The sequence below is a fragment of the Syngnathoides biaculeatus genome, chromosome 12, assembly GCF_019802595.1.
Source record: "Syngnathoides biaculeatus isolate LvHL_M chromosome 12, ASM1980259v1, whole genome shotgun sequence".
NCBI lineage: Eukaryota > Metazoa > Chordata > Actinopteri > Syngnathiformes > Syngnathidae > Syngnathoides > Syngnathoides biaculeatus.
Window position 1 is genome coordinate 26,734,450 of NC_084651.1, and position 27,864 is coordinate 26,762,313.

The 27,864-nt window shown below is 42.8% G+C and overlaps 1 protein-coding gene across 1 annotated transcript; it reads right to left on the bottom strand.

Moving 5' to 3' along the window:
• Positions 1–3,081: 3,081 nt before the first annotated feature.
• pitx3 (paired-like homeodomain 3) lies at positions 3,082–27,864 on the bottom strand. The gene is made up of 3 exons (XM_061837078.1): positions 27,756–27,864; positions 22,514–22,719; positions 3,082–4,098 (listed from the first exon to the last, which is right to left on the bottom strand). Exons 1-3 carry the CDS (start codon positions 27,862–27,864, stop codon positions 3,538–3,540), a joined length of 876 nt encoding a protein of 291 aa, XP_061693062.1. The 3' UTR covers positions 3,082–3,537.

A 27,864-nucleotide genomic window follows, 5' to 3' on the forward strand; every position in this document is an offset into this window, starting at 1 on the left:
ACAATTTCAGTAATGTGGTACGCCCCAGAAAAAAAGCAACATAAGCATCTCCTGATTTTCATATTGCCTCAGCCCCCACCACCCAGACTCCATAGATTCATCCAGAATCATTACAACTTGTGTTTTTGTTTTGATTTGTTATGAATGTGGGGGGTTGTTTTATTTTGTTTATTTCACTCCATAAAATGCACTTCTGTATGGGCCACAAGGAAAACTCCGCCCTGACGGTATTTCAGTCTGATACAATAAAACCATCTCAAGTAAGGTTTTAATCAAGATAGATAGATAGATAGATAGATAGATAGATAGATAGATAGATAGATAGATAGATAGATAGATAGATAGATAGATAGATAGATAGATAGATATATAGATAGATAGATATAGATAGATAGATAGATAGATAGATAGATAGATAGATAGATAGATATAGATAGATAGGATAGAGTTGTCAAGTCAAATTTTTAACTGCAGCATTTACATAGAATTGACCTATAACCGGTTAAATGTCAGAGCAATAAACAGCTACAGGAGCTGGTGTGGATTGATGGGCTGCTAACTCCTCTCATTTGTCGCTGTACTGAAACACCTCACTTACTCTTTGAGAGACTTATGCAACTCTGGCACCATCACAGCCAGGGCCTCTGTGAATTCCTACTTTGTTAGTGGATCGCTTGATGTCGCCTCCTGAAGTGTAGGTCACCCATATCAGAGATCCATATTCAGGAACATTTTATAGTTCTCCACATCTTTCTCGCTCCAGCTAATGACTGTTCATCACCACTGCCCTAGACTTCAGTCCAGGTTTCCACGATGTTGTCTTAATTTCTGTCGTATTGTCACTTGCACTTAATTTCTGTGAAAGGCTGCTAATGAGGGATTTAATGTAAATCTTAATGTGTTGTCTTCAAAGTATATATTCATAATTACTGTACCTTAAATGTGAGACTGTTGAGCATCACAACCAATGCAATGTTTTTTTCAAGAGTTTTTGTAATCATTACATGGCAAACACATAATGGATTCTCAACAGATTAAAAATGTAAATTTTTGTTAACCATGCCAGAAATGAACTAAGCATCCAGTCAGATTGCTCATATATCCTCCCAGTCCTGATCACAGCCCCTGGATCTTATTTTGATGATGTCTCGGGATTGCCATGGTATGATCCAACGTATGGACTAATATTATAGCCCTCAATTATGTCTGTTATGTCATGATCCTAAACAGTATAAATTATGGATAGTTGGATTTTTTTTAACACACAAAAACTCTCTACAACAGACTCTTTCATGGCTGTTCCAGTCCCCGTTGCGGCGTGCACCTGCTCCAATCAGCAGATGGGGGCACTGTGGCCTCGTCTCTGTAATCACGTCTCACCTATTTATGGCCACGTGTGGGTCTGATCTTTGCCAGATCGTTGATCCCATGTCACGTTCCCGCAACTCCTTGTCTTTGCTCTTGCTATCCCATGTACCGAACCCCGCCTCGTTCTTGACCTTCCTCTTACTACTGCCAAATCTGCTACTGCTGCCTTCATGGACTGCCTCCTGGTGTTTGGACCTTGGATTGAATAAAGACGCTTCCCAAACTGCTACAAAGCCTCGTGAGTTGTGCGTTTGGGTTCAGCAGCAAGTTCTGGCCATGACAGACTCACCTTTACATTCAGCTTTCTTGGTTCGTTTCAGTCACCAGTAAAATTGAGTCGGTAAGTTATACAGGATATCGTACATCTCTTTTCTGAGCAATTTTTATTTTTGTATGACACTTGATTGTGTGAAAAGGATTTAAAAATTTATTGTCTATTAAATAACTTTTTTATGGGACAGTTAAACCTTGGAAGAAATTATTTTAAATTTCCATTATTAAACATAAATAGGAAGCACAGTGCCACAGCTGCAGAGCGTTGGCCTCAGTGCTCTGAGGTCCAAGGTTCAATCCCAGCCTCGACTGTATGGATTTTGCATGTTCTCCCCGTGCCTCTGGTTTCCTCCCACATCCCCAGAACTTACATTAGTTTGAGACGCTAAATTGCCCCTAGGTGTGACGGTGAATGCGAATGGTTGTTTGTTTCTATGTGTCCTGCGATTGGCTGGCAACCAGTTCAGGGTTAAATCTGCCTCCTGCCCGTTGATAGCTGGGATAGGCTCCAGCATTCCCGCAACCTTTGTGAGGATAGGCGGCTAAGAAAGTGGTTGGATGGGTTAACATCAATAAATATTAGAATCTGAACAACTCGGTGGTCAACACCCATCAGTATTTGAGATGTTATATTACAGTATATTATACTAAACTATACTATACTATACTATACTATACTATACTATACTATACTATACTATACTAAACTTATACCTTCCCTTACTCATCTTGAAGAACGTGTTTGTCCAAGTGTGGAAACTTGATGAAAACAAAAAGGAAAAGGGAAGTCGTATTTGGTTTTAATTCAGTGAAGAAGGATGAACACTATTTATATCACTATAGTACAATAAGAGTATAGAAATGGATAAAGCACATTAACTTTATTGTAGGTTATAGTACTTTCTAAAGTAAATTGGGATTTGGATTGCGTCATTATGCTGCAATGCATTAAAGACCAACCCTAAAATATTTTTTTTGCTTTCCTTACCGATGCAGTTTGAGAGCATTTACATCCAATATTTGAGTGAATTGTAATTTCCATTTGACATTCTGTTCTCTATAATCTGTTTCTATTTTCTATTCATTTAATTTGTTGTTTAATGAGACAAAGGAGGCTGCATCAGGGAAAATTCTTTTAACAACTGCACTCTTACATGTAGTTTACAGTCACAGACTCCCTTTGTATCACACCACACAAATCAATATAATCAATGGCTTTTTCATGGTAAAAAGGTTGATATTCTTATTTGTTGCATCAAACGGAATATTTTTTGTAATCCAGTACTGCCCTTCTCTTGCTAGTCTAAATTGGCCTTTGACCTGTGACCTTCCCGAGAGAAATGGAATTCACAACACAAGTATTAATTTCCCCAAAGGATTTCTCTTTGTCCAAAATCCCTGGGGTTTTTTTTTTGAGGAACATGCTTTTGTCATTCGTAAAGCCCTATTTTTGTTATACTATTATTTCACCGACAAAACTGAAAATTCTATGTACAGCCGAGATTTTTCCAACAATAAAACCAGAGTTTCCTTTTCCTTCATTTATAAGATGTTGATCTTTAGTCCATTGAAACCTTCCTGTCTCATTCCTCCTTGGCTACTAAGTTTACTCTAATCATGCAATTTAGAAAAGGACATTAATAGAAAGAGGTTTGGGCTTTTTTTTTTTTTTTTTTTTTTTTAAGAAATGCTTGCAGTTGGTCAGTTGGCAAAGTCTTACAAAGTGAGTTTTCCTTTGCACCGGGGTGGTCCATTACAGGCATGTCCATTTCTTGTATCAGCTGGGAGAAAGTGTATGCTCCATTGGATTTAGTCTCTCAGTCTTAATGCCGTTTTGGCAAGCAATTGAAGAGAGGGGAAGTGGGCCAATAGAGAACTCAGAGTGGAGATACCTTTTTATACCGGCCGGTCGACAGCATACTGGCAAGGGCTCAGGTTAGACACTGGATTCTGCACAGTGGGATAAGCGAAGTTGGTGTGCTGCTTGGCCTTAAGTCGCAGACTGGCCAGACTGGAGTTGCAGGTGTCTCTGTACATATAAGGGTTGGCTGTGCTGGCGTATGGGCAAGTGGCTGCTGCTGAGTTGAGTGCTGTGGGGCTGTTGAGATTGTTGAGGTTTCCCAAGTTGTTGAGGCCTGTGCCAGTCACTCCAGCCACCGCTGAGGGCACCATGGTTGAGGCCATGTTCATGGAGGGGATAGAGCTAGTGGGGGAGAACATGGGCTGGGATGAGAGGGGGCTTACATTCATTGAGTTAAAGAATGGGAAGCTCTTGGCGGAGAGTTGGGTGGTTGCTAAACTCTTAGTGGCCCAGTTGTTGTATGAGTACCCTGTATACATATCATCATAGGGTTGCATGAGTCCGTTAAACTGGGCACCAAAGCCATTTTTGCACAATTCGGCCTGTTGGTTCCTCTCCCGCTTTCTCCACTTGGCACGCCGGTTCTTGAACCATACCTGGAGAAGCCAAAATAAGAAAAATGTTCAAGACTGATGTTTCTGAAGCCAAATAACATTCATTCATACATACATTCTGAAAAATAGATTTCTGTTGTTGGAGTATTATATTATATTGTATTGTACTACATAAAATGCTGGTGTTACTGTGATAAATTCCTTCACCCATATCCTTTCAGGATAGCAGCATCGAGTTTTGTAGATATGACATCTGGTGTGGGACAAAAAATGCCGACAGGTTCTGATTTTCATGCAGGTGCAGGGCTTTTTGCACATTTGCCAGACTGTCATGTACTGCCCTGTAGTACCATTATTGGAGCCTGGATGGCGCTTTGAGCCCTCTCAAACACACTTTCTTCCCCTTCCCTCTTTCAGCACCTGTCTCTAATCAGCCCTTGTCAACAACTGCATATAAGTCTACCTGTTCCTGGAAATCCTCACCAAAGTATTGCAGCTACTTCAAGGGGTACCTTGGCCCACTTGCCTCATGTATGCTACTCTATTCCTTGTTGCCTTTTTGACTCCTGTATTTCTTTTTGTTCTCACTGTTTTGCCCTTTGTTCCTGATCCATGTCCTTCCTTCTGCCAAGCCTGCCTCCTCTCCTCACCACTGCTGCCCCACCTTCTGAGGACCATCTCTATTACCTTTCCTTAGTAAATTGTTCATCATATTTCCTCTACTTCCACCTGCTTTTGGCTCCACCTCTTCTCCATACATGAAACCATGTCTAAATACTGACTCAAAGTAGACTGCTGGGCTAAGGCAGATTTGGTGAATGAACAAATTAACGTCAGCTGCGTCTCCAGAATACATCAGACTTCTTTTTTTTTTTTTGTATTATTATACAAAAAACATTGTATCCAACAGAAGGTAGCTCTATGGACATGGAACGTCCCCTCTCTGGCAGGGAAGAAGCCCAGTGTGTGAGGTTGAGAGGTTGTGACTAGCAATACCTCCACACATTGCTTGGGCTTTGGTACGCGTCCTTTTGAGAGGGGCTGGATTCTCTTCCTAATTGGAGTTGCCCATGATGAAAGACAAAAGCATGGGTGGGTATACTAATTGGCCCACAGCTCAGCATTCACCTGTTGACGAGAGGGTAGCCTTCCTTTGCCTTTGGGTGGAGGGATGACTGTTGTTTGTGCCTATGCACCAAACAGCAGTTCAGATTACTACGGGGGATGCTATCGTTCTGCTGGTTGGCTTTAATACTCATTTGGGTAATGACAGTGACAGATGGAAGAGCAAAATTGGGAGGAACAGCACCCCCAATCAGAACCCAAGGGGTGCTCCATTATTGGACTTCTGTGCTTAACACTAATCATCTGTAACGAACCCCAATTTCAAGCACAAGGATGTCCACACGTGCACTTGGTACCAGGACACATTAGTCGCAGTTCAATGATCGACTTGGTGAGCAGATCATTGGACTTGTGACTGTATCTTGGATAGTCAGGTGAAGAGAGAGTTGGAGCTGTCAACTGATCACTACCTGGTTGGGAGTATGTGGTAATGGTAGGGAAAATACCGTTCTGAACTGACAGCCCCAAAAATATTCCGGTGGTCTGCAGGGAACATCTGGCAGAATCCCATGTCAGATAGAGTTTCAACTTTGATCTCCAGCAGAACCTCACCGATGTCCCAGTGAAGGTGGGGGAAACTGAGCCTGAGTGGACCATGTTTTATGCCTCCATTGCTGAGACAGCCAACCGGAGCAGTGGCCGTAAGGTGGTTGGTGCCTGTCACAGCAGCAATCCTGGAACCCGTTTTGGACACTAGTGATGAGGGATGGCATCAAGTTTAAGAAGAAGTCCTATCAGGTCTTTTTGGGCCGTGCGACTGCTGAGACAGCTGATGGATACGAGTTCATCAAGCACAATCGAGCTTTGATGGTTGCTGAAGAAAAAAGTTGGGGTCGGGAGGACTTCGGTGGGGTCAGGGGGAAAGATTATGAGCTGACTTTGCGGAAATTCTGATTCACCAACCGGTGTCTCATTTGGGGCAAGCAGTTCACTATCAACACTATGTGTTGTGGGTGCGGGGTGCTGCTGACCACAACTCGAGACATTGTGAGTCAGTGAGGAGAATACTTCGAATAATTTGAACAATTCCACTAACATGCTTCACATGAAATCTGGAAATCTGATGCAGGTTCTCCTATCTCTTGGGTTGAAATCCCCGAGGTGGTTAAAAAGCTCCTTGGTGGAAAATCCCCAGGGGAGGTTGAGATCAGTCCAGATTTTCTAGAGGCTCTTGATGGAGTGGGGCTGTCCTATTTGAAATACCTCTATACCAGCACTTGGACATCAGGAACAGTGCCTCTGGACTGGCACACTGGGGTAGTGGTCCCCCTTTTTAAGAAGGGGGACCATAGGATGTGTTCCAACTTCAGGGGGATCACAATCCTTAGCCTCCCCAGCAAAGTCTATTCAGGGATACTGGACAGGAGCGTTATCAAGAAGTCTAATCTCAGATTCATGAGGTGCAGTGTGGTTTTCGTCATGACTGTGGAACAGTGGACCAGCTCTACACCCTCACCAGGGTCCTCGTCAGCATGGTCCTCGAGGGTGCATGGGAGTTTTCCCAACCAGAAGAGGAGAAGGCATTTGACTGTGTCAGGGAGTCCTGTGGGGGGTGCTTCAGAAGTAAGGGATACAAAACCCCCCTCATACAGGTGTTTCTTCCCCATATGAACAATGTCAGAGTTTGGCCGGCATTGCCAGTAGTAAGTCATTTTCTTCCAGGTGAGGGTTGGACTGTGTCAAGATTGCCCTTTGTAACCAATCACGTTCTTAACTTTTATGGACAATTTCTTGTGTACCAGAGACATAAACCGGGTTTGGATAGGTGCCCTCACGAGTGCATCTCTGCTTTTTTGTAGATGATGAGGCACCATGATCGCCAACTCTCACTGGACCAGTTCACAGCAAAGTGTAAGACTGGAGTGAGAATCCGCACCTCCAACTCTGAAACCTTCATCAGAAAACAGGTGGAGTTTCCTATCCAGGTCAGGGATGAGATCCTGCCCCAAGTGGATGACTTCAAATATCTTGGGGTTTTGTTCATGAGTGAGGGGAAAAAATGGAACGCTAGATCAATGAGTGGATCAGTGCAGCGTCTGCATTGATTTAGAGTTTGTATTGGTCTGGTGTGGTGAGGAAGGAACTAAGCTGAAAGGCAAAGCTCTCAATTTACGGGTGAGTCTACGTTCCTCCCCTCACCTCTGGTTACAAGATGAGTCATGACCGAAAGAACAAGATCCCTGATACAAACAGCCCAAATGAGTTTCCTCACCAGGGTGTCCAGGCTCTCCCTCAGAAATAGTGTAAGAAGCTTGTCATACGGGAGGGCATCAAAGTAGAGCCACTGCTCCTTCACATTAAGAGGACCCAGAGGAGGTGACTTGGGTACCTTATGAGAGCACCTCCCTGATGAGTGTTCTTGGGATGTCCCACTGAGAGAAGACCCCAGGATGACCCAGGACCCACTGGAGAGACTATATGCCTCGGGTGCCCTGGAAATGCCTCAAGATACCCCAGGAAGAGTTGGAGGAAGAGGCTGGGAGAGGGAAGTCTGGGTTTAAATTATTTTACAATGGAGTGATTGGAAAGAGAAATGGAGGAGGGGTTATTTTAAAGAAAGAGATGCCTTAGAGGTGAAAAGTATTTCAGATCGAGTGATGAGACTGAAGCATGAAATTGAGGGTGTTCTGTATGATGTGATTAGCAGCTATGCCCCACAGGTAGGATGTGACCTAGAGGTGAAAGACAAATTCTGGAAGGAACTCGATGATGTACTTTTGAGCTTCCCAGATTTGTGATTGGTACAGATAGTTATAGACATGTTGGTGATGGAAAACACGGGTGATAAAGAACTTACGGGCAACTAATGGATCCAGGAAAGGAACTGTTAGACTTTGCAGAATGGACGCAAATGGCTGTACTGAACACTTGTTTTTTCCCAGAACAGGTAGGAAGATAAGGTGACTAACAAGAGTTGAGGTGAAGCACGCGGGTGGATTACATTTTTGTTCAGATGATGTCATCTGTATGTATAATGTGATTAGCAACTATGCCCCACAGGTAGGATGTGACCTCGAGTTGAAAGAAAAATTCTGGAAGGAACTAGACAAAGTAATCCTGAACATCCCAGACGGAGAAAGAGTTGTGATTGGTGCAGATTTCAATGAACATGTTGGCGAAGGAAACAGGGGCGATGAAGAAGTGATGGGTAAGTACGGCATTCAGCAAAGGAATTTTGAGGGGCAGATGGTGGTGGACTTCGCAAAAAGGATAAAATTGGCAGTGGTGAACACTTATTTCCAGAAGAGACAGGAACATAGAGTGACCGACAAGAGCGGAGGTAGATGCACGCAGGCGGATTATATTTGGTGCAGACATTCTAATCTGAAGGAGGTTACCTACTCTAATGTAGTGGTGGGGGAGATTGTGGCTCGACAGCATAGGATGGTGATGTGTAGGATGATTCTGGTAGAGGGTAAGAAGATTAAGAAGACAATGGTAGAGCAGAGAATCAGGTGGTGCAAGTTGAGAAAATAAGAATGTTGTGTGGCCTTTCGAAAAGAGATGAGACAGGCTCTAGATGGTCAGGAAGAGCTCCCAGAAGACTGGAATAATACTGCCAAGGTATTCAGAGAGGCAGGCAGGAGAGTATTTGGGGTGTCTTCTGGTAGGAAAGAGGAGAAGGAGACTTGGTGGTGGAAACCCCAAAATACAGGAAGTCATCCAAGAAAAGAGACTAGCGAAGAAGAAGTAGGACACAGAGAGGACTGAGGAGAGGCGTAAGGAATACATTGAGATGCGTCGTAAGGCAGAGGTAAAGGTGGCGAAGGCTAAATAAGAGGCATCTGAAGACATGTACTCCAGGTTGGATGGGAAAATAGGGGAAAGGGATCTCTTCAGGTTGGCCAGACAGAGGGACAGAGATGGGAAAGAGGTGCAGCAAGAAAAAGTGATGAAGGACAGTGATGGAAATATGTTGACTGGTGCCAGTAGTGTGCTAAGTAGATGGAAAGAATACTTTGAGAAGGTAATGAATGAAGAAAATGGGAGAGAAGGTAGAGTAGAAGAGGCAAGTGTGAATGACTGGGAAATGGCAACGATTAGTAAGGGGGAAATTAGAAAGGCACTGAACAGAATGAAAACTGGAATGATAGTTGGTCCTAATGACATACCAGTGGAGGTATGGAAGCAATTTGGTGAGGTGGCTGTGGAGTTTTTGACCAACTTATTCAATAGAATATTAGTGGGAGAGAAGATGCCAGAAGAGTGGAGGAACAGTGTGCTAGTCCTCATTTTTATGAACAAAGGCGATATTCAGAACTGTGGAAACTACAGAGCAATAAAGATGATGAGCCACACAATGATGTTATGGGAAATAGTAGTGGAGGCTAAACTCAGGAGTCGTGAGAGAGGACATGAGGACGATGGGTGTGAGAGAGGAGGATTCACGAGATAGGCTTAGATGGAAAAAGATGACATGCTGTGGTGACCCCTAAAGGGACAAGCCAAAAGAAAAAGAAGATGATGAATTCTGATTAATCAAAATTCAAAAGTGTGATTTATGTGTCTTCACATTTTTTTTTTTATTGATTGACAAGCCATAGTCATTGCCATTATTATCTTGTATCTCCTGGTAGGATTGGGGAGAAGATTTAGTGGTGGAACCTCAAAGTACAGGAAGTTACACAAGGAAAGAGGTTGGTGAAGATTAACTGGGACACTGAGAGGACCAAGGAGAGGAGAGAGGAATACATTGAGATGCAACGTAGAGCAAAGATAGAGGTGGCAAAGGCTAAACAAGGCATATGACAACATGTACACCAGATTGGACACAAAAGAAGGGGAAAATTATCTCTAAAGGTTGGCCAGATGGAAAGATAAGATAGGGATTGGAAGGATATGCAGCATTTTAGGGTGATTCAAGCTAAAGATGAAAATGTGTTGACTGTGACAGTCGTGTTCTATATAGATGGAAAGAATACTTTAAGAAGTTTAAGAATGAATAAATATGAGAGAAGGAAGAGTAGAAGAAGCAAGTGCGGCGGACCAGGAAGTGGCAATTATTTGTAAGGGGGAAGTTAGAAAGGCACGAGAGAGGATGAAAAATGGAAAGGCCATTATTCCTGATGACATACCTGTGGAGGTACAGAAGCATTTTGGAGATGTGGCCGCAGAGTTTTTGACCAACTTGTTCAAGAGAATACTAGTGGTTGAGAAGGTGCCTGAAGAATGGAAGAAATGTGTGCTAGTTCCCATTTTTAAGAACAAAGGCAAAGTGTAGTGGAGGCTGGACTCAGGACAAGCACTTGTATGATTTTATGCCGTGAAAGAGTAACACAGATCCATTTGCCTGGAGGATGCTGATGAGAAAACACAGAGAAGGTCAAAAGGACCTCTGTGTCTAGAGAAAGCCTATGACAGAGTACCAAGAGAGGAACTTCGGGACTGCATGCAGAGGTCTGGAGTGGAAGAGAAGTATTTTAGAATAGTACAGAACATGTATGAGGGCTGCAGGACAGTGGTTAGGTGTGACAGAAGAATTTAGGTTGGAGTTGTGACTTGATCAAGGATCAGCTCTGAGACCCTTCATTACTTTTTGGGGCTCAAGGCTGATATGCCTGACCTAATTAGTGTCTGTAGGGTGCAGGTGTGGGGCTGCTGCTGTTGGCATCTCCGCCCAGGCTGCTTTGCCATGCCCCTGACAGAGGACCCTCCCAAGGCAGTCGCCACTGAGGCATGAGCAAGAGGTGGCCCGGGGTTGGTCGCCACAGAGATATGAGCAAGAGGCAGCCAGGGGTCGATCGCCACCGAGGCATGAGGAAGAGGCAGCCCGGGGTGGGTCACCACAGAGGCATGAGCAAGAGAGAGCAACAGGTGTGTTTTTTTTATGTCCAAGCAGATGTTTTTTTTTCCTTCAAAATTTTCACATAACAGCTTGTTGAGCTGATAAAAGCTTAATGATGGCATTTCATTGTTTAGAACAAATGTGTTCCTTTCATATCATAGCTCATGAAGAACAAATAATTTTTGCTTCAATTCTTTACCATTGACACACAAAATGTTTGAGCTTTGCTGACATCTCAGCTTCTTTTTGCTATCCAGTTTTAAAGCTCATCCAACCATCTTTGGTAAGATAATACTGTTGATCGTCAAGATGACCATAAAGCTTTGAATTTTCCATCCCACCCAGTGACAGTAGGAGGCAAACGATGCTGGAGTAAAAAAATTACTAAACCCTTACAGTGACTTCAAGGCTATGCTGTGTAAAGGGATATGGAAAGAGCTAAACATCAAGGTGATGTGGTTGCTTCTCTTCAGATCTGTTTGTCCTTCTTGGGCTCTCGCACCTATTACAATTTTGTTTTAATTGCTTATCAGAGCTCTGCTTCATTGCCATGTTGTGAACAGTCTGTGGCATCCTCTCGTGCGGAGTTGCAGACTCCTGTGACTGCAGGTCTCGCATAGGCCATCTTAAGTACCTACTCAAAAGGTCAGGTCCGGTTCCGACACCACCGATGTATCTGGTCATCACCGATTCCACAAACCAGTCTGTCACGAAGCATCTCTGCCAATGTATCTCCATAATTAAACTCCTGTGCTAATTTCCGTGACACGGTGACATATTCCAACACGGACTCATCCGGCTCCCCAGCTCTCGAGTTGAAATTACAGCGCAGCACAATCTCACTGGGTCTTGGAGTGAAGTGGTCCTTCATTAAACAATTTGTCTCCTGGTTTAGCTGGGCTAAGGAAATTCCTCATCATGGTGTACGTCTGACCGCCCACTCCACTGAGCAGAATTGCTTTATTTTGATCCACATCATCAAACTTGTTAGCCACAAAAAAATTGATGGAAAATCTCACATTATTCTTCCTACATCTGGGTTCGGCTGTCAAATGGCGAAATAATCCGGGAAAGGTTCAGTGGCATATTCTGCCCAGTAAGAAAAAGAAACATTTAAGGACCAGTGGCTAGCGAAGTGTGGTCGCCCTGAGCCGTACGACACATGTACAGGTGTATCTAGGCATTTATTTAAAGGTCAAGTGTCATCCCTATAAACATTCTAAAATAGATATTGTAATGAAAAACACATATAACATGATTCACTTCAATATCTATACGAAAAAATAAATATACGCAGAGAGTGCGACATCCATGCGCAAAGTTGTGGAAGTGTCATTCGACATCCAACTGGTCGCCATATTGGCTGCATCTCCTGTCCGTGACGTCACCCCAGACATTCGCCATTGAAAACACGCAGTGGACCCTACTATGGGAGACAAACACACCCCTTCTGACAAGGAAGCTCTTTTTGAAGAAGAGAACTTCACACAACCGAGTGAAGTTACCGGGGCAATATTACCCTATTGTTTCGAGCCATATTCAGATTATATGCGATCACGGCCAAACCACCTTGCCATCCCATCCACTTCCGGGAGATGAGCCATTGCGGTGCGGCGCCGCGACGAGCCACCACGGCCAACAAGGCCGGCCGCCGGCAGGGTGGCTCATTTTCGCCGCCGAGGTGGCTTATCACGGCGCCGACCTGAGCCGCTTTCCGCCGTTGGCATCGCACGCGGCTGAGTGCGGGCAGCGTTGTTCATAGCCACCGCCGTCCACGAGCCTGACGCAGCTTTTGCCGAAGCCGTGATCGGCGGATGCAGGTTCTTGGCTGGGGTGGCTCATTTTCGGCGCCGAGATGGCTTATCACGGCGCCAGGCCACTTTACGGTGTTGTTGTCGCACGCGGCTGAATGCGCCATTGCCAACAGCATTGTTCATAGCCGCTGCCGTCCATGAGCCCGACGCAGCAGCCTTTGCTGGCAAGCCCGACGCGGAAGCCGTCCGACGCGTACATTGATACATTTAGCACACCTGTCATACATACATGGATCTTTTGTTACGTTATTTGACATTTGGAACCCACGAAGCTCTCGTCCTTTGCACCCATGGAATCCATTTTTCACTACAAACCGGGTCTCTTGGAAACTTATGAAGGGTAAATCCATCCTCCCAAGTGTTTTAGCAATATCCAGCAATGGAACAAGCCAGCATTTTGGCTAACACGAAGGAACAATGAGCTAGCTTTCCGCAGGTAAAACTAATAGAAACAAATGAGTCTGCTGGAGAGCACTCCTGCCATACGTCACTTCCTGCTTCTTCTCAGGGAAAAAAATCCCTCGAGAGGATTTTCATGGCGGGAGTTACAAAAAGCCATATATGTCAAAATCACATTTTGTGGTGAAAAAAACCATGGGTCCATACCGGCTGCCGTTTTTCATTAATAACACACTAAAAATCATTCATTTCATGACACTTGACCTTTAAAGGAAGACACCCCCCAAAATTTATATGTACAATAAACCCTCCAATGTGAAGTAATATTATTGTTACAAATATTGTGGACATAAATTGAAAAAAACATTTGACAATAAAGAACATATTTGAAATCCAAGCAAAATCTGGATATATGCCAGCTTTCACAGCCAAACACGGAACAAAGATCCTTGACTCCGCCCCTGACATCACCGGTGCTGAGCATTACAGACCATTGGTTCTAGCTAAGCCAAGATGCCAACTTGCACCAAAAATGAGAAAACGCGCCCAAATTTGTCCTTCTTTAACCTCCCGTGGGGTCAACCTGACAGGATAAAGCTATGGCTGTCACAGTTGAGGCTCATTCATCAGCGGGGGAATTTGCACGCATTTAATCATTACTGGTTATTAGCCGCTAAATGATCCTCTTGTGCTAGTATGGTAAACCAACTACACACATTATGAGGGTGGAGCAGCTGTTCAATCCCGGACCTCCATGCGTGGAGTTTGCATGTTCTCCCCGTGTCTGCGTTTGTGTAACCTGCCTCCTGCCCGGTGACACCTGGGATAGGCTCCAGCACACCTTCGACCATCGTGCGGCTAAGAAAATGAATGGATGGAAATATACGTGTAGCACTTCCCAGTTACTATTTACGGTGATCCGTGCGTGCAACAGACCACTAACTTTTAATGTGTGCTCCCATTTCTATTAGTTTCGACAAAATCTTCCTTTAAGACCAACACATTTAGAGGACAATAAGTCTCGGAATTCTTTTAAATAACATCGTTTTGATGTTTTAACCAATGATGACAAAAGTACGTCTTATCATGAATGCGACTTTTTGGGCTTTCATACGTCATACAGGCATTGAGACTTCCATCCGTTCATTGTGAGTGTAATTCAATTTGATTTGTCATCATGATGGTACGATGGTGAACAGTTTTTGCCGACAAAGGCATGTCTTTTATTCGTTCGATTATCTTGTCTTTATGTGATGTTGGAAAAATGTTGATTGGCAATGTCGAGTACGAATGCTTTGGCATACTCCCCATCTGTGAATTTAAACACAGCAGAACCCTCCTTCGCCTTTTCTTGTTGAAAACCACGGTACTCTTCAGATTTTTTTTCTTTGAGCGACCATTGTCAAACTTTTCTATAATTATTTTTCCACACAATCGACATTCGACCGTTCTGCGCTTGTGGTTAGTTAGCGAGTCAGACTCCGGCTCATTCCTACACAAAAATCCATCCAAATATTCACCAGCATTTACAGCCACAGGTTCAAATCTGTATTGACGTATTCATCCATCTTCCTGATCAACTGATGCTGCTATTTCTTCAGCAGATGAGAATAAATCTGAGAAATAAGCGCTGTCTGCGATGCGTTTGTGCAGAGGAGACCCACATGATACGTCACTTCCTATTATTTTTAGGTCATGTGACTCGACAAAATGGTGGTGGCCATGAAAATTTGTAATTGCTGACAAAACACAATTAAATGACATCGGATTAACCTCACATTTTCAAGGTACAGTAAATATGAAATGACCTTCGGACTAAATTTTTTCATTGTTCAGAGGACGATTCCTTCGTGGTATAGCGTCAGCGTTATAATAAGCATGGTACATAACAGGACTTTTTTTTCAGTATGCTCATATAATTGTAGCTGGCCTTGACTGACATCTAGTGTACTTTTGTCATTGAGTAAATTCCTCCACACTTTAATTCTGATTTGAAAAAAAATATCTATGATTTCAAACATTAATCCTTCATCATAAAGACCATTCTTATTCACGGAACTAATGGTGGTGGCCCATTGCAATACACTGCTTTCATGACAGTAAACGCATAAATGTATAACAGTTATCAGCTTCATAAAAATCGTGTAAATTACACAATTTCCCCTTCAAACTTAGCAGGTAGAGAATAAGTGCACAAATTATCCAAACTACTCTTTAAACCTATTACACTCCAATATTTGTATAACTGTAATAATGGCAAAAACTATGGCTGTCAATCAATGAAAAAAAATGTAAAACATATAAATCACACTTTAGAATTTTGATGAATCACAACTAATCATCTTCTTCTTCTTTTCCTTTCGGCTTGTCCCGTTAGGGTTTGCCACAGCATGTCATCTTTTTCCATCTCAGTGTATCTCCTGCATCTTACTCTCTAACACCAACTGCCCTCATGTCTTCCCTCACAACATACATCAACTTTCTCTTTGGTCTTCCTCCCGCTCTTTGCTTGCCAGCTCCATCCTCACCACCCTTCTACCAAAATACCCACTCTCTCACCTCTGAACATGTCCAAACCATCGAAGTCTGCTCTCTCGAACCTTGTCTCCAAAACATCCAACTTTGACTGTCCCTCCAATGAGCTAATTTCTAATACTATCCAACCTCCTCACTCCGAGCGAGAACCTCACCATCTTCATTTCTGCCACCTCCAGTTCTGCTTTCTGTTGATTCTTCAGAGCCACTGTCTCTAATCCGTACATCATGGTCAGCCTCACCGCTGTTTTATAAACTTTGCCCTTCATCCTAGCGGATACTCTCCTGTCACATAGAACACCATACACCTTCCACCAACTGTTCCATCCTGCATGGACCCATTTCTTCACTTCCTTACCACACTAACCATTGCTCTGTATTGTTGACCCCAAGTATTTGAAGTTGTCCACCCTCGCTATCTCTTCTCTTTGGATCTTCACTCTTCCGCCACCGCCCCTCTCATTCACGCTTATATATTCTGTTTTACTTCGGCTAATCTTCATTTCTCTCCTTTCCAGTGCGTACAGTGAAGAAAATAAGTATTTGAACACCCTGCTATATTGCAAGTTCTCCCACTTAGAAATCATGGAGGCGTCTGACATTTTCATCATAGGTGCATGTCCACTGTGAGAGAGACAATCTAAAAACAAAAATTCAGAAATCACAATGTATGATTTTTTTCAATGATTTATTTGTGTGATACAGCTGCAAATAAGTATTTAAACACCTGAGAAAACAAATGTTAAAATGTGGTTCAATAGCCGTTCTTTGCAATTACAGAGGTCAAAGTTTTCCTGTTGTTCACCAGGTTTGCATACACTCCAGGAGGGATTTTGACCCACTCCTCCACACAGATCTGCTCTAGATCAGACAGGTTTGTGAGCTGTCGCTGAGAAACATGGAGTTTAAGGTCCCTCCAAAGATTTTCTCTTGGGTTTAGGTCTGGAGACTGGCTAGACCATACCAGAATCCTGATATGCTTCTTACGGAGAAACTCCTTGGTTTTCCTGGCTGTGTGCTTCGGGTCATTGTCATGTTGAAAGACCCAGCCACGAACCATCTTCAATGCTCTGACTGAGGGAAAGCGGTTGTTCCACAAAATCTCACAATACATGCCTGCAGTCATCCTCTTCTTAAAGGGCTACTGTCATAAAATGGATGATTTTTAGAAGCTACTAAAAAAAAACAATAGTTTGGGGCGGACCACGTAATCGGTCTCTCATAACGTAACAAAAGATCCGCGTATGAAATATGTCGATGTGCGTGTCGGACGGCGTTTGCGCGCAGTAAAGTGCCCCGGCTCGACGGTGTTCATTGCGTTCTGCGGCGGCTATGAACAACCCCCTAAGGCAGCACCGCTCGGCTCCATTTTATGCCACCACGGTGCCGAAAATAATCCACATCGGCTGAGGCGCCGTGTTCGGTGGTCACGGCTTCTGCGAAGGCTGCGCGTCGGGGACGGGGGCGGCTCTGAGTAACTTAGCCGAAAATGCCTCACTCAGACACGTGTGCACAGTAAAGCGCCCAGGCTCGACTGTGTTGTTCATCGCGTACTGCAGCGTCTCTGAACAACCCCCTAAAGCAGCACCGCTTGGCTCCATCATAAGCCACACCGGCCGGCTGCGATAAGCCCCGATGGCTCGTCTCTGCCGCGGAAGTGGATCGGACGGGGATGCGGTTTGGCTGTGATTGCATATCATCTGAATATGGCTCGAAACAATAGTGTAATATTGCCCATAGGGCTCGAAACAATCGTATAATATTGCCCCGGTAACTTCATTCAGTTGTTTGGTGTTCTTTTCGAAAATAGCTTCCATGTCAGAAGGGGCGTGTTTGTCTCCAATAGTTAGGGTGCACCACGTGTATTCATTGGCAAATGTCCGGGTGACGTCACAGACAGAGCATGCAGCCAATATGGCGACCACTTGGATATCGGAGAATGACACTTCTGCAACTTTGCGCATAGATGACCCGCTCTCCGCTCACATTTATTGTTTCGTATAGACATTGAAGTGAATAATGTTATATGGATTTTTCATGACAATATCTATTTTGGAATGTTTATAGGGATGACACTTGGGCTTTAATACAGTGCAGTCGTCCTGTCCATGTGCAGAAAAACACCCCCAAAGCATAATGCTGATGGTGTTCTTGGGGTGGAACTCATCATTCGTCTTCTTCCAAATATGATTAGTGTAATTATGACCAAAAAGTTCCATTTTGGTCTCATCTGACCACAAACCTTTTTCCCATGAATCCTCTATTTCATCCAAATGGTCATTGGCAAACTTAAGATGGGGCTTGACATGTGCTGATTTAAGCAGGGTAACATTCCGTGCCATGGATGATTTCAAACCATGACGTCTTAGTGGATTACCAACAGTCACCTTGGAAACAGTGCTTCCAGCTCTTTTCAGGTCATTGACCAAGTCCTGTCGTGTTGTCCTGGACTGATTCCTCACCTTTCTAAGGATCATTGTGACCCCACGAGGTGATATCTCCACCCCGATTGAGATTGACCATCATATTTAGCTTCTTCCATTTTCTAATAATTGCTCCAACAGTGGATCTTTTTTTCATCAAGCTGCTTGGCAATTTCTCTGTAGTCCTTTACAGCCATGTGGAGTTGTGGAATTTTGTCTCTGGTGTCTTTGGATAGCTCTTTGGTCTTGGCCACGTTACAAGTTTGAGTCATATACTGATTGTATGGTGTGCACAGGTGTGTTTATGCAGCTAATGACCTCACACAGGTGCATCTGATTCAGGATAATACATGGACTGGAGGTGGACTTTTAAAGGCGGACTGACAGATCTTTGAGGGTCAGAATTCTAGCTCATGGACAGGTGTTCAAATACATATTTGCAGCTGTATCACACAAATAAATAATTAAAAAAATATACATTGTGATTTCTGGATTTTTCCTTTAGATTATCCCTCTCACAGTCGACATGCAGTCCCGATGAAAATTTCAGACCCCTCCATGACTTCTAACTGGGAGAACTTGCAATATAGCAGGGAGTTCAAATACTTATTTTCTTCACTGTACCTCCATCTTTCCTATTGTACCTCTGCCTGCTCCCTGCTTTCACTGCAGATCACAATATCATCTGTGAACATCATGGTCCAGTCTAACCTCATCTGGTGGCCTATCCATCACTGCCGCAAACAGTCCCACCTCCACATGAAATTCTTCTGACACACCTACGGCACATCCCACCGCTGTTCTGCTGCCCTCATACATGTCCAGTACTATTGTAACATATTTCTCCACCACGCCATACTTGCGCATGCAGTACCACTCTTCCTCTCTTGTTACTCTGTCATAGCCTTTCTCTAGGTCTACAAAGATACAGTGTAGCTCCTTTTGACCTTCCCTGTACTTTTCCACTAGCATCCTCAGGCAAATAGTGCATCTGTGGTACTCTTTCTAGACATGAAACCATACTATTGCTCGCAAATACTTACTTCTTTCCTAAGGCACACCTCACCATTGTTCTGCTGCCATCATACATGTCCTGTACTATTTTAACATACTTCTCTGCCACACCAGACTTACGCATGCAGTACCACAGTTCCTCTCTTGGTACTCTGTCACAGGCCACAAAGACACAATGTTGCTCCTTCTGACCTTCTCTGTACTTTTCCATGAGCATCCTCAAGGCAACTATTGTATCTCTGGTACTCTTTCTAGGCAGGAAACCATACTGTTGCTCGCAGATACTTATTTCCGTCCTGAGTCTAGCCTCCACTACTCTTCCCCATAACTTCATTGTGTGGCTCATCATCTTTATTCCTTTGTAGTTTCCACAGTGCTGAATATCGCCTTTGTTCTGAAAAATGGGGACTTCCACACTTTTCCTCCATTCTTCTGGCATCTTTTCTCCCACTAGTATTTAGTTGAATAAGTTGGTCAAAAACTCCACAGCCACCTCATCAAATTGCTTCCATACTTCCACTGGTATGTCATCCGGTGCAACTGTTTTTCCATTTTTCATTCTGTTCAGTGCCTTTTTCACTTCTCCCTTACTAATCATTGCCACTTCTCAGTCATTCACACTTGCTTCTTTTACTCTACCTTCTCTCCCATTTTTTTTTTATTCATTAACTTCTCAAAGTACTCTTTCCATCTATTTAGCACACTACTTGCACCAGTCAACATTTGTCCGTTGCTATCCTTAATCACCTTTACTTGCCGCACATCCTTCCCATCTCTATCCCTCTGCCTGGTCAACCTGTAGAGATCCTTTTCTCCTTTTTTCGTATCTAACCTGGAGTACATGTCATATGCCTTTTGTTTAACCTTTGTCACCTCTACCTTTGCCCTACAGTTCATCTCAATGTAATCCTTCCGCCTGTTATTTCCTTCATTCATCAACCTCTCATTCTTTCCATCTATTTAGCACACTACTTGCACCAGTCAACAGATTTTCATCTCCATCCTCATTCACCTTTACCTGCTGCACATCCTTCCCATCTCCATCCCTCTGTCTGGCAAACCTGTAGAGATCCTTTTCTCCTTCGTTCGTGTCCAACCTGATGTACATGTTGCCATATGCCTCTTGTTTCGCCTTCGCCACCTTTACCTTTGCCCTTTGCCTCATCCCAATGTATTCATTTCATGTATCCTCAGTCCTCTCCGTGTCCCACTTTGTCTTCGTCCATCTCTTTGCTTGGATGACTTCCTGTATTTTGGGATTCCACCACCAAGTCTCCTTCTCCCCTTTCTACCAGAAGACACCCCAAATACTCTCCTGCCTGCCTCTTTGAATACCTTGGCAATATTATTCCAGTCTTCTGGGAGCTCATCCTGACCATCTAGTGCCTGTCTCATCTCTTTTCGAAAGGCCACACAACATTCTTCCTTTCTCAACTTCCACCACCTGATTCTCTGCTCTACCGTTGTCTTCTTAATCTTCCTACCCGCTACCAGAATCATCCTACACACCGCCATCCTATGCTGTCGAGCTACACTCTCCCCCACCACTACCTTACAATCAGTAACATCCTTCACCTTACATTGTCTGTACAAAATATAATCCACCTCCGTGCTTCTGCCTCCGCTCTTGTCGGTCACTCTATGTTCCTGTCTTTTCCAAAAATAGGTGTCAACCACTGCCAATTCCATCCTTTTTGCAAAGTCCACCACCATCTGCCCCTCAAAGTTCCTTTGCTGAACGCCGTACTTACCCATCACTTTTTCATCGCCCCTGTTTCATTCGCCAACATGTCCATTGAAATCTGCTCCAATCACAACTCTCTCTTTGTCTGGGATGCTCAGGACTACTTCGTCTAGTTCCTTCCAGAATTTCTCATTCAACTCGCGGTCACATCCTACCTGTGGGGCATAGGCGCTAATCACATTATACATAACACCCTCAATTTCAAATTTTAGTCTCATCACTCGATCTGATACTCTTTTCACCTCCAAGACATTCCTAGCCAGCTCTTCCTTTAAAATAACCCCTCCTCTATTTCTCTTCCCATCTACTCCATGATAAAATCATTTAAACCCTGCACCTAGACTTCTAGCCTTACTCCCTTTCCACTTGCTCTCTTGGATGCACACTATCATCATGTCAACTAATTCCTGATCTTTTCCTGTCATAGTCCCAACATTCAAAGTCCCTCCATACAGCTGTATGATCTTTGCATTTCTCTTCTTCTTCTGCCAACCAGGCCACTTTCCTCCTCTTTTTTTGTTTTCCACCTACATTATCTGAATTTCTACCTACGCCTTGCAGATTAACATTTACATTAACATTAACATGGGCCACGACCTAACCGTTATGGAATTCGAATGATGAACGCTCATATATGTTTGGCACAGTTTTACGCCGGATTCCCTTCCTGACGCAACCCTCTGCATTTATCCGGGCTTGGGACTGGTCGGCAGGTAGCACAATGTTGTGCTGCCCAATGGGCTGCAGATAGTCAAAAAGAAGAAGCAATCAAATAAATAAACAAAATTAAACATGACAATCAAATATACTGTGCAACACATAATACCATATTTTGCTTTTACATGGTATTTTAAACTTGTAGTGCTTTGATGAAAAGAAAGTTCAGCACTGCAGAATATGAAAATTATTGTTGTTGTTTTTTTCATACAAGAAAAATTTGTGCCCGTTAAAAAACCCACGCAGGCACGGGGAGAACATGCAAACTCCACACAGGTAAGACCAGGATACAAACCCTGGACCTCAGAACTGTGAGGCCAGCGCTCTACAGCTGTTCCATTGTACCCTGTGTTATACAGTTTGTAAGAAAACTGATCGGAAAAGGGTAGGTTTTGTCACTCAAATTATTGCATTGAGTGTTGGGGAATAGTCTCATGAAATGTTATCTTGAGCAACATTATAAATGTGTATACGGTTGTTGAAAATTGCAGCCTTTGTGATTTCTGTACTGTACGGAATGTTTGTGTAAAGGTTATGGGGGAGGAGGGCTTTATACAGATAATCATCAAAAGGAATCAGGTTCTTCCATGTCTAATGTGCAGTCGAAATGTTGAGTTGTTTTGAAATTGGTTCTGTATTTTATGGATAATCCTGTAAAGGGTAACAGTCCTGCTATTAGACTTTGTTTGACAAAAAATTCTGAGCATTTTGTTTGTTTTCAAACAATTGTTCATAGTTTCATGCTAGTTCAGATCTTAATTGTTACAAATAGAGTACTGTATTAACATTTTGTTTCAGGTTTCTGTCGATTATACCTCTGTAAGTGCATGTTTCAAATGAAACAAAATCCCTATGGAATGCTTCAATAAAAAGAAAAATATTAAACTCAATGTGTACCCACCCTGACCCGTGCCTCTGTGAGATTGGTCCACACTGCAATCTCCTCCCTGGTACTCATGTCAGGGTAGCGGTTCCTCTGAAATGTGGCCTCCAGCTCCTGGAGCTGCTGGCTAGTGAAATGAGTTCTCTGTCTCCGCTGCTTCTTCTTTAGTGAGCCATCATCAATACTCGATTCATCCAGCTGGTTCTGGTGGGATTTGTCTGTGTCTGCAGTCATATACAGGAAAGTGTACTAATTAGTGGAGAACCGATTCTTACATCAGTAGTGCCTAAAATTGTACACATTTATGTCTTTTAATGTTTCGCAAATGTTTTCAGATAAAAAAACACATTAAAATCAACTTCATTAAACAATAAATTGACTGACTACCATATGCTAAGAGTATGCGGTGAAGTTTAAATGTGTCGGATTAGCAACTTGGAGTTTCACCTAAAATTGCAAGGAAAATACGTCTCACAAGACCTACAAGACTCCGGAACCATGAGTCAGAGGCGTATCTGGGTAGATAACGAACATTCTATCAAAAGGAGACAAATCAGCTGAAGTGACAATAATCATGTAGGAGGTAGAGTAATGCTATCTTCAAGATGCTGTATCAGAATTCAGGTGTAGAATTTGTTGCAGAAGTAAAAGTCACATAGTTTAGATCATCAATGATAAAAGAGGACAAATGTGGATAGAAAAACAAAAATGTACATTTTATTCACTTACAATTATTTCATTGAAATGTTTAAACTGTGAGGCCAGCGCTCAACAGCTGCGCTATCCTGCCGCCAGTGGTGGTTACTGAACTTCAGTTTAGAAGTCACTTTATCTATACTGTTGGAACAAAAGGATTTTTTTTTAATCCTATAATAACTTAAGAATTGCTTGCTTCCATACATTACTGCTACCAGAATGAACCACTCTTAGCTTTTTTTTTCTCTGCGGTTTCCTCCAATATTCCAGAGGTTTGCAGGTTTTTATTACGTTAATGATGCTCTGGCTGTGGGTGTGACTGGTTGTCTTCTATATGTGGGCTAAAACTCTTACTTGGTTTCTCTGTGCCAAGCAATAGGAAGGAGGGGATTGGGATTTGAGATTCATATAATTGCATGAAAAGTGCTCTATGAATAAAGTTTGCTTTGATTTGATACATTTGATTGGCAACCAATGTAGAATGTACGCCGTCTCTCGCCCACTCAGCTGGGTCAACTCCAGCTCTGCTGTTCCTCAGAATCAGAATCAGCTTTATTTATTTATTTATATAAGTGTGTTTGAAAAAAAAAACACCCTTTTTCTCCGGGAGATGGTGCTGACCTAGTACAACATACAGAACAAAGAACAACAAAGCAGCAAGAACAAAGAACAAGAGACATATCTGACTGCCTATGCTCCAATCAAATTAACAAGAAACATGTTTGACAAGTGGACTACAGAGCAGCAGTATTTAGGCGTGGTCTGAGGAGGCGGAACTTTAAATGTACTTTCTGCCAAAAAAATTGTCACTCTGCCAGGAGTAGACTGGTCTGCCAAATTGGCCAACACAAACAGTGAGCCACGTACAAGCACGAAAATCAGAAAAGGACAGTTTTAAAACCCCACCGCAGATTCGCTGTCTCCAAAAATAGAACCCTAAGTCTCTATTGTAAAGGATCACTAATTCTGATGCTCTTGATCACCTCAACACCGAAGCACACTTCGAAATACTGTGAAATCTTTTGATCATTTGGGCTAGTTCATAACAACCATTAGTTCGATTACATTCAAAAATGTGCCAAAATACTAAATGGCTATAGCTGTCCCCAAGGCCAATGAATTTAGAGGACCACACATCCATGTAATGTCTGCCAGGATTCTACCAGATTTGGCCGCTGCTGCTGTGAGGACCTCACAACATGAAGTGAAATTAGTTGGCCAGCTAATCCTGTGGATCCGGCTTTTGTGAGTGGTGCAGGTTGGGCTCTGTTTGGTGAGGGTTTAACTCCCCGGGAGCAGTTCGAAATGACCAGCAGGGTTGAAAAAGAGACTCCACAGGGCCACCAGCAAAACCAATAAGAGCCAAGCTGAGGCTGTTATCTGGCAGTAAACTGACACTGGCTAAGCTGTCACTTAAGGCCAAAGTCTAAAACACAATACAGAGGAAAGGGGAGCCCTTTTTAGAGGAACGCGCTTCCTAACAATGGGAGCAATCTGACTGATAATGTGCTGACAAACCAGACTTTTTACAGGTCAGCTTCGTGGCCCAGCTTATTATGCAAGGCTTTTAAACAAATAACCTAGCTCATGTAATCTTCTGGATGAAAATGTACCGTAATGACATTCGTGGACGTAAGAATACACGTGTGCCGGGACACACGGAACTATGCTACCTCTGTGGAGTTAGCATGTTCTCTCAGTGCTTGCGTGGGTTTTCTCCAGGCACTCCGGTTTCCTCCCATATCCCAAAAACATGCAACATTAATTGGACACTCTAAATTGCCCCAAGATGTGATTGTGAGTGAGACCGTTGTCTGTCTCTATGCGCCCTGTGATTGGCTAGCAACCAGTTCAGGGTGAACCCTGCCTCCTGCCCGTTGACAGCTGGGATAGGCTCCAGCACTCCCGCAACTCTCGTGAGGATAAGCGGGGAAGAAAATGGATGGATTTATATATATTTATGAAATGTGATGTAAAAATATACATGGGAGTGCTGGAGCCTATCCCAGCTGTCAACAGGCAGGAGGCGGTGTATGTATGTTAGCGGCACGGTGACACAGCTGTGGAGCATTGGTTTCACAGTTCTGAGCATTGGGGTTCAAATCCCGATCCCGCCTGTGTGGAGTTTGCATATTCTCCCTGTGCCTGCCTGCATGGATGATTGGCTGGCAACCAGTTCAGGGTGTACCCTTCCTCCTGCCCGGTGACAGCTGAGATAGGCTCCAGCACTGCCCCCACCCTTGTAAGGATAAGCGGCTTGGAAAATTGATGGCTTGATATATATTTAAGTCTTTAGACACGCATTCATCTTGAAAAAAAAAAAAACTAAAAAGGTTTTGGTGTCTGCCCAAAAGTAACCCAATTCATTGTGAATGAACATTTATTTCTAAGGGTTTGTGAGATGAACATTCATTAAAATCACAGATGTAGTGCAGCAGATAATGACTCGAACAGTTAAACATTCACTTTTGAATTTTTCACATTTTATTTTTGAGGTTTCACTTTTAGTTCATATTTGATATATGATTTCAGACGTAAGGAAACATTAGCATTTTATTTTGTGTTTCATGTACTGTGTGTCTCTCTCTCTCTCTCTCTTTTAGATGTGTACAATCAACAAATGAATCCCTGAAACTGTACTTGTCCCGAATTATGCTCTTCAGACAACATATCCCTCCATTGATTTTGTTTAATTCCACTCATCGTTGGAAACCAGCACTGAAAACATCCTTTCATTTATTTTCCTTGACCCCTCTTTCCTTCGTGTGACTTTTGAAAACGAATGAAAGCTAAAGGAAATGGCAATGTGGTAATGGTAATGTCAAATTTGCAACCGTGTACCGCAGATCACAATAGTTTGACTTTGACACTTTGTTAGGGCGTCAAAGGATGCATAGCCTCCCTCCTGATGTGATCTCCCCTCTCTTGCAAACGTTAATGAGGTTCCCCAAAAAATAAATATAAAATAAATAAAACTCAGTTTTATCGAAAGATGTTCATTTAACAATGTTCTTATTATTCTGTTGCAGTTGGTTAAATCATCATTATTAAATGCATTTGCAATATAGTCATGGCTATAGTGTTCAGCGTGTGACACAAACTACAAATAGGTTATGCATCTCTATTTCCGCAGAACCACTGACCCAAATATTCGTTTTGACAGTCATCACCTAACCTGCATATAATCCACTAGTTAAGCGTTGCACGGACAAAAAAAAATGAAAAAAAGAATTCATTTCCTCCTGCTAGACGGGCTTGTGAGAGGTCTCAGCAATTTATTTATTTGATTTTAAAAGACAATAGCACTGGATATATTTGCATGTGAACTGCATATAGGTGAAATACACTTTTATACCTCTATTATGTTATTCGCCTTCCACTTGCTTCTTCAATCTAAAGGCTAAATTGGATCAAATGAAACGAAGCGACTACGCGCAACGTTACACTCTTGCGGGCTCTTTTAGAGACCGAATTGAAAAGTCAGAATAACCGGAAATGGCTTGCACTTTATTAGCTATCGCCTCATCCTTGGAAAGACCACAACCAACTTACACTGTCCAATTATTCAGGATTAGAGGATACACGCTTGGATCATGTCTAATTCATTTTAATGCCGTTACAAGGAATATACAGTGGCCATTTATCGTCACAGCCTTTCATTACACAGGGATGCATTTGAAGCATCAGTTATTATTATTATTATTATTATTATTTAATCGAGGGCATATCCTATCAGTGTCACACTGAATAATAGCATCACCTGAATAATTCAGTTCGATGCAATTAATTCTAAGGGGTAATGTGAAGACAGATAATGGTCAACTGCAATGAACTGAGCTGACCATGGGGAATAATTTTCACGTCTCGCATTTTAAAGGACAAAGGACCGTACAGATATGAATATTAGAAGGGTGTTTCTCGCAGCCAGTCGAATAAGAATATAACCACATAGAAGGGGCATAACAGACGCTGTATAATTTCATTCACTTCATATTATTTCATTGTATTATCTATTAATTAATTACGATGAACGAAACAACATTCACTATTACAGATACCAGGCATCCAGTTTTGGAACGCGCCTGTTCTCGTTATAGTCGCGACGAAGTGGAACCTCTGATCGCAGCGATCAAGGTGGAACAGCGTTGTCCCCAAAAACAAATATAATGTGATATTACCGAACTCAACCACAGGATCTAAAATAATTTTACACATTTTTAGGATTTCAATGTTCACCCGCAACACACTATTGAAAAGTATTTAATTACAATGTATAACTTTCGGTTGCACAAGACCATAATGTGGCAAACTGAAGCAATTTTTTTAACGTTTTTAATTCGACTTTTCAGCGCTTTTTTGTCTAAAATAGCATTTATTATGTAAATTCAGTCTGGCATAAGGTAGCCCTACGTAATCATGTATGTATGCATTATAATCATTGATGCGAATAATACGGCTATCATATCTAAAAATGCTCTTTGTCTTTGCTTTACATATTATTGTTGTTATTACTGTGGAGGTGGTGGTGGTTGTGACAAAACCTGCTTAAGTTGAGTTCACTCACCGCTGCTCTCCTGGCCCTTGCATCCCTGGTCGTGTTGCGGGGTTCCAGAGTCGGAGAGCGACAGCTGCGGGCTACGGGCATCACTGTCCGTCAAGAGATTAAAATCCAT